Genomic DNA, 18,474 nt, shown 5'->3' on the forward strand with positions numbered 1-18,474 from the left:
AGAGCTGGGAAGAATGTGTACTTGAAACTGAGGATTGATAAGGGGATAAGGGAGTCAGTAGGCTGGAAAAGGCAGGAAGTGGGGACCACTAGGGGAGGAGTGGGAGGAAACAGGGCCAGAGACCACTGTGCTTGCAGAGGAATCTGGACCTCTGGATTTTTGGATCTGCAGGGTCTTGGAGTCTGAGAAGGGGCTTGTAGTTGCAGGGGTGAGGATGAAAGGGGAGGTCTGCCTTCAGATGCCTTAGTTGGAGAAAGTAAGTCCCAAGGGGAGAAACCCAGATGTAGGACTCCAGCCCTAGTCTTCAGGTGTAACCCTGGGTACAGCCAGAGGCAGAGTATAAGAGTGCCAAGGTATTAAAATGCCCCTGAAGTGCTTACCTTCTGGTTCTGGATACCTCTTCCCAGACCTCAGTTTCTTCAGGCTGATTTCTTGAGTCTAAAGCCCTAGAGGTCAATAGACAAATAACCAGTAGATTGAAAATATTTGAGGGGATCAGATCAGATCTGCTTGTTTCCTGGCACACACAATGTTTACTGAATACGTGGATGAACATTATTGGGCTTCTCAGGCAGAACAGAGAGACATTGGTTTCCTGCTTTGCATTAGATGGAGCACTGGGTGTAAGGACAGAGCTGGTCTGGGGAGCTGGAGTGGAATGAGGTTAGAAACTGGGGGTCCAGGTGTGAAGGAAGAAGGTTGGGTAGGGATGAGGAGGACCAAGCTGGGAGCTTTGAAGAGATGATCCATTCCATGGAGAGCAGGAACTAAGACTGCAGCAGAATGAAAAAAAGCAAAAAACCCCAAAATCTTAGACAGCTGGTTCCCTCCAAGACACGAGCATCTCAACATTTCATCAAGTTTTTTCATCTATAAAATAGGATCACATTGCCTGCCCTCAACTGGCTGTGAGGATTACACAACAATCAATTAATAGTGGCCTTCATGGGCTTCTTTTTCATGATTATTTGCTTCTTTTCTGATTTCCCAGAGCAGTGATTACCTTCACCACATATTCTGGCATATCCTGTTCTCCAAAATGTTTCTCTGATGTCATTTCCTCAGCAAAATTGCAAACTCCTTGAGAGCAGAGGTGGTGTCACCTCTTTCTCCGCAGAGGAGGTGGCCCAGCTTTCACTTCCCTACCAAACATGTAGCTAGCGCAGGTCTATGAGAGATGCAAAGATAAGTAAGACTTGGCCCCCTTTTTCAGGGGCCAGATGCTCCTTGATATCGCCATCTGGACACACCCTCAAATATCATAGTTTAAATATGGTAAACAGAGAACTTCTCTCCCCTGAACTGTGCCCCCCATCCTGCTCTGTTTTTGTTTTAGTGAATGACACTCAATCATCCAGGTCAAAAACCTGGATGTAGCCTTCACCCTCTTTCTCTTGATCATTTCCGAATCTTTGCACAAGTTGTTTCCTCTTCTTGAACAACTCCCCTTCCTACCTCCACTCCCTCCCTCCCCCCCCCCAATTTACTCTTTCTTCAGGTCTCAGTATAGATGAGATTCTGGACATGTCCTTCCAGGAGTCCATTCCTGACTTCTAAGACTAGAGTAGATGCTACTCCTAGCTATACCTGCACCATCCTGTGTGTCACGGAGGTTAATCACATAGCTTCTAAACTCAAACTAGGCTGCCTGGGTTCAAGCCCCAGCTCTCCCCCTTTTCTGGCTGTGTGAACTTGGCTCTATGCCTCAGATTCCTCATCTGTAAGGTGGAGATAACAATACTGTACCTCTTTCATAAAGTTATGAAGATTAACTGCCTGACACACAGTTCTAAATGAGATAATTAGTCATTACTACTACCCAACTTATCAGCCTCACACTGTGAGACCCAAGAGAGCGGGAGCTTTTTTCACCAAAGCATTCCTTAACGGCTTTGAATAAAGAATGAATGAACCCTGCTCACTGGCTCTGGTCAGAGCCAGGTTAGGGAAAGAAAACTGTGTATTTATGGCCATAAGGAGTTATGGGTATCTGCCAAATACTAGAGAGCAAGAGTCTGGAACTTGTGAGACAGAAAGGATTTTCTACCTCCTGGCTTCTTCCCGCGGGTTACAGGACTGCATTTAATCCAATGAGTGGGCAAGACTTCCATCTGGTGGTCGAATCTGGAATTTCTGCTTGGAGGTGGGTCTAAAACGACTTTTTTTTTTTTTTTTGCATACTTTGTGTATTTTCACTTTAGATTTCTAGTCCAAGAAGTTCTATATCATAATGTATTAAGCCTTGTTTCTCTCTCCACCCCCTCCTAGATCTTGCCTCTTTCCTTGAGTTCCCTCCGGCTTGGTACTGTTGGGTTCCCTTGAGTTGCAGGTAAACCTTGGGAGGTCTCTTTCAGGAGCTTCAGACTTCCAGCTGCCCTAGACCCAGCCCCGAGGAGGGGACCCTGATGGCTTTACTGAAAAGGAATTTGGAGAGATGTGGACATTTAGATCCTTCCTCATCACAACACTAGCTAACCAGGGTTTAGGGCCCCGCCCACTGCCCTGGTCTCCCAGGCAACTGTCTACCTGCCAAGGGTGCCCCTCTCCCGGTGTTACCCAGGCAACCTTCAGGCCCGCCTCCTTCAAGGTCCTGACTGGTTCATAGCAAATGTGGGTTGGGGTGTAAGGGAGGCACTGAGCTTTGAAGGGTGTGAGCTGCTGGGAGAGAAGCAGGGATGAGGTTTCAAGAGCTGCTGTAGGCAAGAGGTGCTTGTGTAGCCCTGGGTAGAGGGTCCCTTATGTTACATCCTCAGGAAAAGGAACTGCAGGTCCCAGGTGCTGGTCACCAGGGTTCGAGGCCAGAGACACCTGGACCACTTTCAGGGCTGCAGACCCCAGCAAAGGGGAGCCACTGTGAGGAGGAGGGGCTCCTGCTATCCTGCACTGCTACCATGCACTGAAACTGCCTTGTCCATCAGAGCTGGGCTTAGTGGGCAGTAACTCATGACCTCTAATCCCATCTCTTCTTGCTTCGTCCTCCTAAAGACCCTGTTACTAGGGTCAGTGGACTCATTCCCTGGCACTGCAGGTCTTCCCAAGGAGGGGAAAGGCTGGGCCATTGAGAAGCAGCTGGGAAGGGGGTCTTCCCTAGGAGGGGCTTTCCCCTCCTGGCCCTCCCAGCAGGAGCCTCAGGGAATGTGGTGTGGGGAGGCTATTCTGGGCTGGGGAGAGTATGTTTGTGGAATGGGCCCCTCCCAGGTCCCTGCCCACAAACCCTGAAGCCCTCAGAGAGAACCTCCCTGTGTAATTACCATCCTCTCCTACACCACTATTCTAAACCCTATAATTATCCTGCCTGTATTGCCTGGCAGGCCTTTTAACCTCTTTAACCCCGAGGCCCTCTAGGAGAAGTTGGAGGTTGGGAAGAGGGAGCCAAAGACTTAAGTGTTTTGGAGGGAGGGGGTGGAGATGGGTGGGATACAAGTGGGGAACCCTGAGAATCACTAGGACTCACATCTTCCTCCAGCGCCCCTGCCCCCATCCGCTCCCCCTACTTTCTCAGGGCAGGCCCAGCCCTCTCAGTCCTTGGGTGTGCCCTCTTTCTACCTTCACTCTTGGTCTCCCCAGGCCTGCCCACCTCTTCCTGTCTTTCTTTCCTATTGCTCCTTCTCCAGGCCCGTGGTGGGGTCCTGCTGGGGGCGGTGGCCAAGGCTGGCCCCATGGCCCAACTATGCTGGCAGGAGGCACCACTATTCCAGCTGTTGGTCAAAGAAAAGGAGGGGTCTGAGCACAAAGTCTGCTTCTCCAGGGACTTCAAACCCGTGGTAGATGTGCTGATCCAGCCTCAAGGAACAGAAACCTGGGCTAACCACCCCGCCCCACATTGCCTCTTTCTCCTTTCTCGCAGATTCATTTCTTTTTTATTAAAGATTTTTTTTTTTTTTGATGTGGACCATTTTTTCAAAGTCTTCATTGAACTTGTTACAATATTGCTTCTGTTCCACGTTTTGGGTTTTGGCCGCGAGGCATGTGGGATCCCAGCTCCCCGACCAGGGATGGAGCCCGCACCCCCTGCCCTGGAAGGCAGAGTCTGGACTGCTAGGGAAGTCCCTCTCCCAGACTCTTGTCTGCTCCCTCTCAGGAGAAACCTTAGTCATGCTGACTCTCAGGTGGAGACCACTGCACTCCCGAGCAGGTCCTGGTCCAGAACCACACAGCAGCCGAGCTCCCGGTCCAGGTGGTTCATGGAAGGCCAGGGGCTGCAGCTGCCTGTCCTGCCCAGTCACCAGCTGGGCATCTGGATTGACCCTGTTGTAACAGTGACACAGGCTGGGGGGAGGCTGGGACAGGAGTCAGGCAAGGGTAGGCAGGAGGAGGGGCCAGAGGTCAGGGGCTGGGGGCCGCAGGAGCAGTGAAAGGAATGGGTAAGAGTGGGGGTGAGAGCTGAGGATCCAGCCTGGCAGCGGGGTGGGGGTGGGGGTGGGGGGGGGTGGGGGTGGGGCTGGAGCTGGAACTCTGGGCCAAGGCCAAGTTGAGTAGGAGGAGCTAAAGGAGGCTGGGTTGTCTCTCCCAACCCTTTCCTTGGCCATCTCAAGTGGGGTGGCGTCCAGATATTTCTCAAAGCGAAATCATCTTAATTCCCATGAGTCTAAAAACAGGGTATGATCAAGACTTTATCATTCTTAAGGTAACAAAATTGATCCCCTTCATTCTCTTCTGACCCTCACAACTGCCCTGTGAGGTGAGGAAGGGAGTAGTCTCCCTCCTGCCTAAGTGGGAGAAAGCTGAGGCTCAGGGAGGGTGAGAGTTTAGTCCAAGTCACCCACTCACGTGGGCCAGAACGTGTCTCTCACCAAGGCTTCTGACCTCAGGGCGCTGCTTGCTGACGGCAAACATGGTGCACCCAGCACCGGAGCTGGTGTGTCAAGACCCTGTTTCTCATCTGCAGGTGGTGCCTGAGTCAGTGGCTTCATCTCTCTGAGCCTTACTTTCCTCACAGTGAGGAGGTAAGCTGACTTTGGCAATGATGATGTTCTCCTGGGTACCACGGCGCACTGACCTAGTCTTGCCCAGAGTCGGAGTTGGCCACACAGTGACTGGAGGCTCCTCTCTATGCCCACAGACTCCAACAACCAGAACATCTCCAACCATCAGAACATCTCCAACCTTGCCCTTGTTTTGATCTAACCCTGCCATCTGGGAGCTGCCATCAAGCACCCATGCCTCCCTCATATCCAAAGCTGGGGCCTCTGGATTGAAATCTCAGGCCCCCAATTCAGACCCAACCTCTTGACCTCAAGTCCCAGCATCACCCTTCCTACCTTCCCTAGTGAAGAGATGCACCCTTTTCCTTTCTCTCTCCCATCCCTGTCTCCTCCCCTTCTTTCTCCCCACCCCCTCCTTCATGTCTTTTTCCCCTCTCCTATCCCCCAACCTCTCCCTTGTCTTCCATCCTCCTCTATTTGCTCCTGTATCTCTGTGCCCCTCTCCAACCCTCCTCACCTCTGCCCTCTCTTTCCTCCTCTCCTTCCCCATGCCTCCTGGCTCCTCTACCATGCTCCCCTGCCCCCAAGGGCTTCTGCAGGTAGAAGTTCCCAGTTCACTGGGGCCTCTACTACCAGGGCGCCTGCGTCTTATCTCTGAGCCGGCCCCTCCCAGTGGGGCTCAGGCAGGGGTCCTGCTGAGTGGAGGGGAGAAGGTGTCTGCGGCAGGCGCTGGACTCTGTATGGATCTGAGCTTTGGGAGGCCTTGGGCGCTGGCTACAAGCTGCTGTGTGTTGCACTGGGTCTGGCCGATGCCTACATGCTCTCAGCTGGCACCACCCTTGCTTGGGACACCTGAGGCCCCCATGCCCTGCTGCTGGCCCTGGTTGGAGAGCTAGAGGGCAGCCTGGCTCTGCTGTGTGGGCAGGGGACAAGCCCACTCCAGCTCACCCACCACCAGCCAGTGCCAGGCGCTGAAGGTACAGAAGCCTGAGCTAATCAGGTGGCTTGGTGGCATTTCTGGACACTAGCACTTGGAGTTGGTGCTGAAAGCTCTGAAGGATGTGATGTGAAGGCCAAGTCTGAGGTCAGCCTCCTCCTCACTCAGAGGTACACAGGGTTCTATGCCTACTTCCCAGGCTAGCGGGGTAGGCCATTCTTTTTAAAAAAATTGTGTTAGGGACATAGAGAACAGACTGGTGGTTGCCAAGGGGGAGGGGGTCGGGGGAGGAATGGAGTGCGAGGTTGGGGTTAGCAGATGTAAGCTTTTTTTTTTCACTTTTTTTTTTTTTTGGCCTCATCGAGGCATGTGGGATCTTACTTCCCCGACCAGGGATCAAACCCGTGCCCCCTGCAGTGGAAGCACAAAGTCCTAACCACTGGACAGCCAGGGAATTCCCCAAGCTTTTATATATAGAATGGATAAACAACAAGGTCCTACTGTATAGCACAGGGAACTACATTCAATATCTTATGATAAACCATAATGGAAAAGAATATAAAAAAAGAATGTATATATATGTATAACTGAATCACTTTGCTGTACAGCAGTAATTAACACAACTTTGTAAGTCAACTATACGTCAATAAAAAATTGTGTTAAATAAAATTAAAAAAAAAATTATGTATACATAACACAAAATTTACCCTTTTAACCATTTTTCAAGTGTTCAGCGGCTCTAAGTATATTTACGTGTTATGCAACTGTCACTACCATCCATCTCCAGAACTTTTCCATCTTCCTAAACAGAAACTGCATACCCAGTGGAACAATAACTCCCTATTCCTCCCAGCCCCCGGCAGCCACCACACTACTCTCTGTCTCTATGAAGGTGACCAGGCATGGACTTTTCTTGCCCTCTCCCTTCCAGCTCCACACAGGTCTGTTCTCCGGGGTTTCCCTGGCCCCATCCTTTCCTATCTTCCTTGGCCCCATTCTTTCTCTCCCATTGCGTGACCAAGCTGCTGCAGTACTCTGCACTGGCCACAGTTTGCTCCCTGCCCTCCCCCTGGCGTTCCTCTAGGAGGGTCCCATTCTCCTGACCTTCACCTCAGCTCCACCCCTGCCTGTCCGGATGCCTCCACTCCCCGCTCAGCAGGTGCTTGGGATCCTGCCCTGACACTGCTCTGGAAAAGGCCGCCCCATCCAGTGGCCTTCTCTGGCATCTCACCTTTCTTTACTATTTGGCGCTTCTGGCCACTGTCCCCTCCTCCTGTCATGGACTTCTCTTTTCTCTTGGCCTCTGAGAGAGAGAGGAAAAACCACGGGCTTTGGAACCCCCAGAGATATGGGTTCAAATCCTAACACTGCCCTTTACCTGCTTGGACTCTGGGCACATCACTCCCTGTCTCTGAGCCTCAGTTTCCTTATCTCTAAAACAGGACAAATCATACGGACCTCACCGGGTTGTCATGAGGATTAAATGAACTCATGGCTCTAAGTGCCCAGCACAGTGCCTGGCAGAGTGCAGGGGTCCAGCTCTGCAACTTCCTTTCCCTTTCAGCTCCTTTACTCCCCCATGTTCCTTAAACATAAGGGTTTCCCAAAACTCTGTCTCTGTTTTCTTCTCTTGTTCTGGCCTTCACCCATCTATGGATTTAGATATCACTTTTTTAATATATATATTTTTTTAAAATTTTATTTATTTTTGGCTGCGCTGGGTCTTTGTTGCTGCGTGTGGGCTTTCTCTAGTTGCGGCGAGCGGGGGCTACTCTTCGTTGCGGTGCGCGGGCTTCTCATTGTGGTGGCTTCTCTTGTTGCGGAGCACGGGCTCTAGGCGCACAGGCTTCAGTAGTTGTGGCACGCGGGCTTCAGTAGTTGTGGCTCGCGGGCTCTAGAGTGCAGGCTGAGTAGTTGTGGCGCACGGGCTTAGTTGCTCCGCGGCATGTGGGATCTTCCCGGGCCAGGGATCGAACCCGTGTCCCCTGCATTGGCAGGCGGATTCTTAACCACTGCACCACCTGGGAAGTCCTAGATATCACTTTTTATCTCCAGTCTGACTACGCCTCCCTCCCGAGTTTCACATCCCCAATTCCAGGTGGGACATCTCCATGCAGCTGCCTCTCGTGTGCCTCCTGCCTTGGGTGACAACCACCTCTCCCCTGGGCGTCCAGGTTTGGAAACTCTGAGTCATCTCAGACTCTTCCCACTTCCTCTCCTGCTCCCACAGGTAAGTAGTCACCCCATTCTTTGATCTTCCCTCTGAAGGGCCTTTCCAAGGATTTTCCCCTCCTTTCCCTGGTTCTGGCCTTCATCAGCTCTCCCTTGGACCATGATGTTCCAGCTACCCTCCAGGCACTCATCCCTCCTTTCACGGTAGGGCCAATCCCAAGAGAGTTCACCCTCTCCCCTCTGCCTCTAGAACACACCCCACACAGCCACTAGGTTCTCAACAGTCCTGTCACCCAGACTGTTCTTCTTTTTTTGCTTCATCTATTGTTTTATGAAGTATTCCAAAATAAATTACAGACAGGACATCTCACCCTTAAATATTTTAGTATGCATCTTTAAAAAATAATTTTCCTATATAATCATACTATCATCACAGCTAACAAAATTATTTTCTCATGTCTAATCCTCAGTTTATATTCAGATTTGCCTAGCTGTTCCCAAAATGTCTTTCACAGTCAGTTTGTTCAGGCAAAGATTCAGTCAAAGACCAAGCATTATACTTGGTGGTTAGGTAGCTAAAGTTTCTCCATCTTGACTTCAGACCACCTTCCCCCACTTCCATCTGTCACCACATCCTTCCTCAGCCCTGTGAGCTGGCCAACCCCAATGTGTCATGGACTTTTTTTTTTTTTAATGTTTATTTATTTATTTGTCTGCGCCGGGTCTTAGTTGCGCCATGCATGTGGGATCTAATTCCCTGATCAGGGATCGAACCCGGGTCCCCTGCATTGGGAGCTCGGAGTCTTAACCACTGGACCACCGAAGTCCCCATGGACTTCGAAAACTACTCCTTTTTTACACTTGGCCCTTTCCTTGTCCCTGGAACGGAGCGACTACCCTTTTATTGTCTAAGGTCACCTGGGAGCGCACCACCCACCTCTGTGAAATCCGTTCTTTTTCTTTCTTCTCTGGGGCAGAGGCACCACCTGTCCTTCCCTCTGAGCTCATCCAGCTGCCACCAAGGGTTTCTGCCTCTGTTCACAGTGTGGGCTCGGTTCTGCCTGCTGGCAGAGGACAGGGCCACCAATTGCCTCACCTCGCTGGCCCTGCGCCCGGCACGTCCCTGGCAGAAACAGATGAATACTCCTTTCTTCAGCATCTTTGCTCCTCCTCCACAGCCTGCCTGCCGTGATAACTGGGAAGCAAAGTCCAGAAGGGGCTTGGTGTGTCTTGCTGGAAGATTGTGATCCTGGAAACTGGTTCTCAGCCCAGCCCAGATCTCCTTCCTTCTGCTCTTACAGTTTCCTTCCTTGTGTACACATACCGAAGGCTCAGGAAACGGTTCTTCAGGCAGGACCAGAAGAACGTAAGGGGTGGGGTCCAGGCCAGGGGGGCAGGGGTGTGGTGGTTGGTTCTGTCCTTTGCTTGTTCACACAGCTCCTCTGGGACCACCATGGCCCACAGGGAGGGAGGCAGCTTGAGACCACCCCCTCACCTTCCAGTCCTCTCCTGGCCTTGCCCTCTCGGCTGTCCGCTAGGATGGGATGGGGAAATCCAGGGGATATATGCCATGCCCGCCTTAGTGTCCTCCCCACGCCTCCACCGTTAACAGGCTGATCCAGGAGGGGTGGGAGCTGACCTCAGCAATCCTCTCCCAGAGGGAGGGACCTGACTCTGACGCGCCATGATTGGGTGGAATGGTGCTGGGAAGGGCTTCCTCCACTTTTCGGCTCACTACTCAGGAGCCCTAGAAAATGGAGAAGGGACTAAGAGAGAGGGACAGGAACACCCACTCTAGGACGCTGGGGGACTCCCAGGGTGTGAGGCTGGGGATTTTCTGAAAGTTTATTCTGCCCCTACCTGATTCCAGAGAGCCAGCAGCGCCCTCTGCTGACTCGGGGAAGGGGTGGAACGGAGTTGGAGCGAGAGGAAGGGAGTGGGCTCTGGGTGGACGATGCAGGCCTCTTGAAGACCATCTTGTCACCTCGACTCAGCTCTGCCGCCCGGCCGGGCGCTCAGAGAGTAACTTCGGGCCGCTCATCCCTCCTTTGGCTCTCACACGTCTCCTCCGCTTCCCTGAGCCAGAGAGAACCTGGCGGCGCCGGGTCCCGCTCTCCTACCCCGAGGTAGCACCCTTCTGGCGGCGCCAGAAGGGCGCCAGGCACCCCGAGGTCCTGCCCTGGGCGTCCTCTCTTTGCGGGGGTGGGCGCTGTCTTACGGGTAGGGGCCACGTGGCCTCGACCGGGCTGGGGGCTCGGCCTTCCCCACGCGGGCTGGGTGACTCAGGCCGCAGCTGTTCCCGCGTCACATGAGGGAGGCTGGGGCCACTCGGCGGGGGAGGGGGCTGTGGCTGGAGCCGGGGCGGGGCCGTGCGCCGGGCGGGGCCAGAGCCGGGGGGCGCAGCTAGAGAGCCCCTGAACCGCGGCGGGAGAGCAGCGCACAGCCTCGGGGAGCCAAGGTGAGGCCGCGGGGCTCGCGCCGGTTTCCGCGTGGGGTGGGGAGGGGCTCGCCCCGGGCCTCCGAAGAGCCGCCGCGCTCCCCGCCGCTCCCGAGGCCCTTGCAACTTTGCAAAGTTCCGGAGGCCCGGGGCGGGGGGGCGCCGGCCGCACTTCTGTTTGGCGGTGGTTAGAACCCAGGGGAAAGGGCCTGGGGGGTCGGGCTGGGGCTGAGGACTGTTTTTCGTGACTAGTTGGGTGGGGAGGGGTTGTTTAACGCCTGGGGGCTGGAGGGCCGAGGGTGGGCGTCCGGCCCCGGCCCCTGCGGGCGCCCTGGGTTGGGTCCCAGGCCGCGGAGGCGGCGGGGCGGGGTCCGGGCTGGGCGGCGGGCGCCCCCGCCCCTCTCCTGCGGGGAGAAGAGGGGGCTGGGAGACGTGGATCTGACCGCGGGTTTCCGGGTGGGAGGGGCCGGGAATGGGGGCCCCGCAGGGAAGGTCTCGAGGGCCGGCAGGGAGCTCGGAAGCCGAGATCCCCCCTCGACCGGTTCTGATCCCCCTGCCGTCCCCTCTGCCCCAGGCCAGGCAGCCATGGCGGTGGAAGGAGGAATGAAATGTGTCAAGTTCTTGCTCTACGTTCTTCTGTTGGCCTTTTGCGTGAGTGGGGAGCGGGGACGGTGAGGGCGCGCTGGCAGGGTGCGGGGAGACCTGGCTCCGGAGTGGTGAGGGCTGAGGGGCCAGGAATGAAGGCAGCTGGGGACCAGATGTGGAAGGAAAGCCCGGGGAACGACCGAGGCCAGCGCGGCCGTCCTCTCCTCCTCCAGCTTTTAGGAACCTCTGAGGCTGGTTTGGACCGACAATGGCCGGCCACCCTCCCCGTAACCCCTCCGGGCCCTTCCTGTCTGGTGACCCAATCTCTTGTGATATGGGGCAGTGGGGCAACCAGCCAACCGCCTGATGCTATCGCCACCCTCCTCTCACCCCCTCCACTCCCTCATTCCTCGCCATTCCCTCATCACCCCTCCCCGCTGCTTGGGGTGGGTAAGGGCTCTGCCCACCTCAATTGCTCCCGTCCTGGGCTCCTGGCTGGAGAGGCTACTGTTTGTCCAGGAGGGGGCAGGCTACTTTTACCCCCTTTTCCTCCTGCCTTCTCCTCCCTGGCCTAGTTGGCCTGAGGAACCCTAGTCACAGCTGATGAGGATGTGGTGGGCATTGGAGGATAGTGAGAGAGCAGTTCTGGGAGCCCTAGAGGCCCATAGGAAGAGGCTCAAAGGAAGCACTACTCTTTGTTAGGATTATGTGCCTTGGGGTCAAGGCTTTCTGGGAACTTCTCTTTTTGCTTTTGGTGAGGAGCTGCTTGAAGGAAGGCGTGGTTCCTCCTGACTGCCTTCTCCCAGAGAGCCTTGAACAATTTCCCAGCCCTCACTGTGGGGCAAGGATGCGTCCTCCTTGTCCCCCGTAGTCAAAAGTTTCCTGGAGCTGTGAGAATCGGTCTCTCTGGCGCGGGGTTCCGCCTGTGTCCTGGGTGCACCCGCCACCCTCCACCGTGGAGGGCTGATGGGTTGTGGGTCTTCTGAATCCTGACCTGCCCTCCTCCCAGGCCTTTGCAGTGGGGCTGATCGCCGTGGGCATAGGGGCCCAGCTCGTCCTGAATCAGACCATCACCCCGGGGGCCACCCCTGGCTCCCTGTTGCCCGTGGTCATCATCGCAGTGGGTGCCTTCCTCTTCCTGGTGGCCTTCGTGGGCTGCTGTGGAGCCTGCAAGGAGAACTACTGTCTTATGATCACGGTGAGTGGGTGCGGGCCAGCCTGGGTGCCTGGGACTGCGGAAGGGCATTTCTCTGGAGGGGGCTTGTCGGGGTGGGTGGGTGAGGGAAACCTTGGTGAATGTTCCCGAGACCAGCAGGCCCCTCTCACCCAGACTCCAAACGTGACTCCCGTCCTTTGCATCTGCAGTTTGCCATCTTCCTGTCCCTTATCATGCTGGTGGAGGTGGCTGCAGCCATTGCTGGCTATGTGTTTAGAGACAAAGTAAGCAGGGAGTAAGGGGAGGGCCTTGCCTCAGAGGTCTGGATACTCTGGGACCCAGGTGCCCTGAATTCTGGCCTCAACAGTGCTCCTCCCTACTCCCAGGTGATATCAGAATTTAATAAGGATTTCCGGCAGCAGATGCAGAATTATCCCAAAAACAACCACACAGCATTGGTCCTGGACAGGATGCAGGAAGACGTGAGTGGGGTTGCTGGGAGCAGGGGTAATGGGGGAGGGAGATTCTCATCTCCATGTTGAAGATGGAGGTTCACCTAACAGCCTTTCCCCCCATATCTTTCCGCAGTTTAAGTGCTGCGGGGCGGCTAACTACACAGACTGGGAGAAGATCCTGATCGTGACCAAGCGAGTCCCTGACTCCTGCTGTGTCAATGTCACTCAGGGCTGTGGGATTAATTTCAACGTGAAGGATATCCATACTGAGGTAGGGAGGGGGCTGAGATAGTAGGGGACTTGGGGAAGCTGGGAAATGTTTCAGGAGGAAAGAGGGACCCGGGGTGGAGGTGGAGAGGGTTGGGGCTCTGGGAAGTTGGGCGTCAGGGATGGGGAGGGAATTTGGGAATGCTAGGGGTGGGGTGAAAGTTACAGAGGGTGGGGGAGAGACAGGGGGTCCAAGGAAGGTGGGTGGGAAGTTTCTGATGGTGTCTTGTGTGCCTGCCACCCTTCAGGGCTGTGTGGACAAGATCGGGGTCTGGCTGAGGAGCAAAATGCTGGTGGTGGCTGCAGCAGCCCTGGGCATTGCCTTTGTGGAGGTGAGAGACGCCCTTGAGCATCTGGGATCTAGGGGCAGTGGGAGGGTGCTGAGCAGGAGGTGCTGGCCTGGGGAGGGGAGCCCTGGTTGTGTTTGGGGTCTCTTGGGTGGGTCCTGGGTACCTTGCCTTCCTGACTCCTCTTCACCCCCATCTCTGTCTTTCTTTCTAGGTCCTGGGTATCATCTTTGCCTGCTGCCTTGTGAAGAGCATCCGAAGTGGCTATGAGGTGATGTAGGGGGTCTAGTCTCTTCAGCCCCCTCATCCAGGGGAGTGGGTAGTATACTCCAGGTTTTTCAATTAAACGGATTATTTTTTCAGACCGAAAAGAGAGAGAGTCTCAGTTTGTCTTAAAGAGTGATACTTTATCCCTTCCCCTTCCTCATCCATGTTCCTCTCTTCTGGGACCTTGTTCTGTTTGCACCTCTGGAAAGGCAAGCCTATTTTGGGGGGTCTGGGGGAAAGGAGGATTGTGCTGAAGGCGTTCGTTGGGCTGGCAGTGGAAGTGGGGATCCTGAGGAGGCTGAGGCCCACTGCCCTCCCTGTCTCCTAGTCTCGTGCTACCAGGCTCAGTGCTGAAGGGTTTGTGAAGCCATTTCCCACGTCAAAGGGATTCTCTACAAAGGTCCTACCTGGGAGAGACCAGCCCACGTCCACTGTCGACATCTTCTTTCTGGCCTTCTGCCCACCTCTGAGGGCCCAGCAACTCCTTGCCACACTGACCCTCAAGGGGGCCTGGCTCCTTTCAGGATGGTGACAAGTTGCTTTTATACCTGTGTGGCCAGTGTCTATCCTTCTTGACTTACGTTAGATAACAGAAGAATTTAAGAGGGTATTGGCTTTTTTCCCATGAAAACCACCCAGCTTGGCCTTGACCCCTCTTCATCACCTCTCCATGCCCCCATTCCCACTCCAAACACTGAATTTCAACCTTACTCCAGGTAGAAAGGAAACATCCAACAGTGCCCTCTAGTGGCCACCCCTCCAGGTGCAGCTTCAAAGATGCCTTACAGATGCAAGACAATCCCCTTGCGCCCCCCAGTGGGTGCTGGTTGTTTTGCAGGTACTAAATGGGCCAGAGACCCTGGAGGATGTCAGCCTAGGTTAGTTAGGAGTTACATGGGGTCTTCCACTGGGCACCTTCATTTTTGCCCACCTACAGTGCGTTTTGTTTTGTTTTGTTTTGAACAATACACATTTTAATTAATTAATTTTTTATTTTTGGCTCTGTTGGGTCTTCGTTGCTGTGTGCGGGCTTTCTCTAGTTGCGGCGAGCGGGGGCTATTCTTCATTGCGGTGTGCGGGCTTCTCATTGTCATGGCTTCTAGTGTTGCAGAGCACGTGCTCTAGGTGCCCGGGCTTCAGTAGTTGTGGCACGCGGGCTCAGTAGTTGTGGCTCGCGGGCTCTAGAGCGCAGGCTCAGTAGTTGTGGTGCATGGGCTTAGTTGCTCCGTGGCATGTGGGATCTTCCTGGACCAGGGCTCTAACCCGTGCCCCCTGCATAGGCAGACGGATTCTTTACCACTGTGCCACCAGGGAAGCCCCAGTACACATTTATTGAGTGCCTGTTTTGTACCAGGCGGTGCAGGGTGGGGGACAGAAATAAATCAAAGTCCTTGCCTTGAACAACAACCTCTTGCTGGAGAGCTGGGTTCAGCAGACCGCCTGAGCAGGCTTGGGAAGGACCCAGGTGAGCACAGCATCCACCAGGCTGGCTGGCAGGTAGGAGGCTGGCAGCCAGAGCAGCTTGGCGTCCCAGCCTGGGCTGTAGCGGGTTCTGGGGTGACGGGCAGTCAGGGCATGCTCCAGGCACCTGCTCACCTTGGTCAGGTCCGGGTCACAGATCAGGTTCATGATGCGCTGCTGCACTCTCAGATCTGCAGCCCAGGGGACGGTTGTAATCAGTGTCCCTGTCCCGTTCCAGCCTACCTCAGGCCCTATCTCCTGGGTCCTGGGGCTTGCTGCCCAGTAGAGGTGAGAGGCGTCCTCAGTCCCCTCCCCAGTTTGGGGAGTGGGCAGGTTGCACATGGCCTGGGTGTTCTCCTATGGCATCCCATTCACCCTCACCCCTTCCCTGACTGCCCTACCCACCTCCTCCCAGCAGGCTGGTGCAGGCCTGGCCTTTGTGGCACTCTCATTTCCCTTCATATGCCCCTGCGTGGGCCCATCATCACTCACACTTGGTGAGGAAGGTCTCCCCATAGAGGGCCTGTGTGGCTGGAGTCAGCCGTGCCCAGCAGGCCTGCAGGTTGTCCTCCAGACTTTCCAGGTTTGTCACAGGGGTTCTGAAGAAGCCAGGTTCCACGATAGAGACTCGTACCCCGAAAGGAGCCACGTCCCGCCTGGAGTGGGGGCAGCGGGAGGTTTCTGGGTTCTCGTCTTTATAGGGAGAGGACTTCAGGGACATGGGTAGGGAGGCTAAGATGGGAAAGCATCACAGGGTCAGTGGTCATGACAGGAAGGGATATCCCCGCTGCCCTGGGATGAGGGGCAAGTGGGGCAGAGGGAAGGAGGTATTTTTGAGGTTTGTTTTCCTTTGTATTCTCTTCTAGCATCTAGAGCAGGGACCTGCAAACTTCTTAAAGGGCCAGACAGTAAATATTTTTCGCATTGCAGATCTAAAGTTAATGATATTATGTAGCTACTTATATAACCATTTACAGTGTCACCATTTAAAAATGTAAAAGCCATCATTAGCTTGTAGGCAGCTGGCGAGATCTGGCCTGAGAACCACAATCTGCCGACTCCTGAACTGGAAGAACACATTCCTTAGATCCCAAAACACAGGGTTGAGCCCCAAGTGCTGGATATGGAGGGTGTAGACTGGTATTTGCTGGGGGAAGGTGGGAGTACTCGGCACAGATTGCAGAAGTCCAAGTATAGAGTATGTGTTCCGTGATGCTGATTGGAAAATTAAAAGACTGAGGCACAGGGACAAAAGTAGATATTGATGTTATCTGCTGAGTGATGGTGACAGAGGAAGACTTCCTTCAGGAGGTGGGCCCAGCTTGGGGGAATCGAACTCTGTTCCTGTGTCATCCTTAAGTCTCCCTTGTGCTCTCGTGGGACTTCAAACATTATTGTCTAAAGATGAGGGGCAGGAGAATGTAATGACCAGGGTCTGTAGGCAAGCAGACCCGGGGAATACGTGACAGCGCTCCCACTAACTGTCATGTGGTCTTGGGTAACTTATGTTACCTAAGGGTGTTAACACCTACCCTTACAGGATTTTTGGGAGAACTGAATGAGAAAGTGTTCAGTAGAGGTACTAGCTCGTGGTAAGTAATAGTTGTTATTAGTAATAATAACATTAATAAGATGAGAGCGGGCTTTTGGGGGCATTTTCTACGTGCCAGGCTCTGTTGGGGCCTCACATGTACCTCACTTTACTCACCCATGAGGCAGGCCTTCTCATCCTGATTTAACAGAGGAGGAACAAACTGGGGAAAAGAGAAGTAACTGCCTAAGGTCACCAAGCTCACATGAGAGAAAGCTGGGATTTGAACCCACAAACTCGAGCCCTAAACTGTCTCTAAGTTTGCACCACGCGCTGTTCTCATCAGCTCTGCAGGGCAGATGCTAATTTGCTTGTTGAGTGGGCTCCCGCTGGACTGGGACCAGGGCCCGGCACCCCTCACCTCAGGCTGTCAGAGAACGCCTCCAGGCCAAACTTGGAGACACAGTAGCCCCCTCCACTGGCTGCCAGGCGGCCCAGGACACTGGTGATGTTGATCACCCGGCCCTGGGCCTGCCGCAGCAGGGGCAGCAGGGCGAGGGTGACCCCGATGGGACCCAGTGTGTTCACATTCAGCACCCGCTGGAAATCCTCCTGTGTCTGCCAAGGTGTGGGCCCGATGATGCCAGCCGTGCCAGCATTATTCACCAGACCAAAAAGCCCTGTGGGGAGGTGAGACAGGCACGGGGTAGGTGAGGCATTCCAATGGCCCCTCTCCTTTCCGGGAGGATCTGAGCCCTGCTCCTCCCCCGCAGCCCCTCTAGCTTCCCACAGCCCCTGCGAGTGCACACCTTACGCCCCGTGCCCGGTGGCCCCCTGCCATACTCACCTGCTTCCCCGACGTGTGTTTCCACCCACTTGGCTGCCTGCCGGACGCTCTGGGGATCTGTGACATCCAGCAGGGTGGTGTGGAGTCGGGAGGAGGCCACCCGCTCGAGGTCCTCTGCCCCTGAGGGGGTCAGGCAGCTGGCCAGGACTCGGAAGCCTCTCTGGTCCAGCCTCAGTGCCAGAAGCCGCCCAAAGCCCGAGTCACAGCCGGTGACAAAGACGAAAGCATCGCTGGCGGGCAGGCTCTGCCGGTCCCTGAGCAACCACAGTGCTGCCCAGAGCGAGACGCCCAGAAGCAGAGGCAGCCACATGGCCGGACCCCAAGTGACCTGCAGGTGGCAGCCGAGGCTGGGCAGGGAGACTTGTCTAGCTTACTCTGGCCCACCAGCCCTCGCCCCTCATACCTTCCCCCTAGCTGGAAGTCTCTGGTTTGAGCAGACTAAGAAATTATCTGCTTGGCAGATAACCGGCAAACTACAGTTCATCTAAGTAAAGCGAAGATCTGGGCAGACCCTGTATCTGTGGGTAACTTAACTAAAACCAGATGAGCTGGGTCCTGTGTGCAGACCCGCCACACAGGAGCAGAGGGATCTTGTTTATCACCTCTTACCTCCTGCTAAACCAGCCGGGCCTTGTTTTTGGAGACACATACGGAGCCCCTGCATTTTAGTCCTGCTGGCTCCAAGCTTACCGTGTGAGGCTGAGCACCTCACTGTGTCTCTGAACCTGTTTTCTCATCTACCAAGTGGGGCTAACACCCAGCATGCCCACCTGGGACCTGCGGGGGATCAAAGGGGATAAAGTGCGAGGCGGCACATGATAAAGCTTTAGGCTTTGAGTTATCAATACATGAATATCTTGACTGTCTTCTCGTAGCCCCCGAGCTCCCAGTACCCTGCTTACCTTCTCAGGGGAAAGCTAGCAGGCACTACAACACCTGAAGTTTCTTCTTTTGCTTTGCTTGAGAAACTTTGCTCCAGGGCTTCCCAGGCTCCCACACTAGCTACCACTGAGGCCAAAGTCCGAGGCAGGTGGACTGGGTGCCAGACGTATTAAGTGCGTGTGGGGCGGGGTGGGGGAGGAGGAGGAGGAGCCAGGGAAGCTGAGGCCTGTGGGTTGAAGCCAGGGCTTGGTACAGGCCAGAAGTG

The 18,474-nt window shown here is 54.7% G+C and overlaps 3 protein-coding genes and 1 long non-coding RNA gene across 5 annotated transcripts in view; 1 reads left to right on the forward strand and 3 right to left on the reverse strand.

Moving 5' to 3' along the window:
• The window catches only part of GDF11 (growth differentiation factor 11), a 12,389-nt gene extending 7,217 nt beyond the window's left edge, over window positions 1-5,172 (reverse strand). The window contains exon 1 of the mRNA XM_057557534.1: window positions 4,929-5,172. Coding sequence (XP_057413517.1) covers window positions 4,929-5,172 — 244 coding nt within the window. The remainder of the gene's footprint in view (window positions 1-4,928) is intronic.
• A 2,406-nt stretch (window positions 5,173-7,578) lies between these two features.
• On the reverse strand, window positions 7,579-10,321 carry LOC130709250 (uncharacterized). The gene is made up of 3 exons (XR_009009762.1): window positions 9,674-10,321; window positions 8,972-9,157; window positions 7,579-7,847 (listed from the first exon to the last, which is right to left on the reverse strand). It is a non-coding gene; the product is annotated as an uncharacterized LOC130709250 (long non-coding RNA).
• A 24-nt stretch (window positions 10,322-10,345) lies between these two features.
• Window positions 10,346-13,592, forward strand: CD63 (CD63 molecule). Its single transcript, XM_007179535.3, has 8 exons — window positions 10,346-10,492; window positions 11,046-11,122; window positions 12,066-12,254; window positions 12,422-12,496; window positions 12,599-12,694; window positions 12,801-12,938; window positions 13,183-13,266; window positions 13,436-13,592. The coding sequence occupies exons 2-8, from the start codon at window positions 11,057-11,059 to the stop codon at window positions 13,499-13,501; spliced, it is 714 nt and encodes a 237-aa protein (XP_007179597.1). The 5' UTR covers window positions 10,346-10,492; window positions 11,046-11,056; the 3' UTR covers window positions 13,502-13,592.
• Window positions 13,593-14,460: 868 nt separating this feature from the next.
• On the reverse strand, window positions 14,461-18,455 carry RDH5 (retinol dehydrogenase 5). 2 transcript variants are annotated; one of them, XM_057557178.1, is made up of 6 exons: window positions 18,230-18,455; window positions 17,328-17,674; window positions 16,902-17,160; window positions 15,442-15,605; window positions 14,884-15,140; window positions 14,461-14,760 (listed from the first exon to the last, which is right to left on the reverse strand). In XM_057557178.1, the coding sequence occupies exons 2-5, from the start codon at window positions 17,635-17,637 to the stop codon at window positions 14,917-14,919; spliced, it is 957 nt and encodes a 318-aa protein (XP_057413161.1). In that variant the 5' UTR covers window positions 17,638-17,674; window positions 18,230-18,455; the 3' UTR covers window positions 14,461-14,760; window positions 14,884-14,916. The 2 variants fall into 2 exon arrangements, with proteins under 2 accessions (XP_057413161.1, XP_057413162.1); XM_057557179.1 differs by having other exon boundaries at window positions 17,328-17,655; window positions 18,230-18,454.
• Between the last annotated feature and the right edge of the window lie 19 nt (window positions 18,456-18,474).

The sequence above is a fragment of the Balaenoptera acutorostrata genome, chromosome 11, assembly GCF_949987535.1.
Source record: "Balaenoptera acutorostrata chromosome 11, mBalAcu1.1, whole genome shotgun sequence".
Taxonomy (NCBI): Eukaryota; Metazoa; Chordata; class Mammalia; order Artiodactyla; family Balaenopteridae; genus Balaenoptera; species Balaenoptera acutorostrata.

Coding starts and splice junctions, on each gene's coding strand:
- CD63 (XM_007179535.3), top strand. CDS start 11,057: ATGGCGGTGGAAGGAGGAATGAAATGTGTCAAGTTCTTGCTCTACGTT. Junction 12,255..12,421: donor ACTACTGTCTTATGATCACG/GTGAGTGGGTGC, acceptor TTGCATCTGCAG/TTTGCCATCTTCCTGTCCCT. Junction 12,695..12,800: donor TGGACAGGATGCAGGAAGAC/GTGAGTGGGGTT, acceptor ATCTTTCCGCAG/TTTAAGTGCTGCGGGGCGGC.
- RDH5 (XM_057557178.1), bottom strand. CDS start 17,637: ATGTGGCTGCCTCTGCTTCTGGGCGTCTCGCTCTGGGCAGCACTGTGG. Junction 17,161..17,327: donor AACACACGTCGGGGAAGCAG/GTGAGTATGGCA, acceptor ACCTCCCCACAG/GGCTTTTTGGTCTGGTGAAT. Junction 15,606..16,901: donor GCGTTCTCTGACAGCCTGAG/GTGAGGGGTGCC, acceptor CCCCCACTCCAG/GCGGGACGTGGCTCCTTTCG.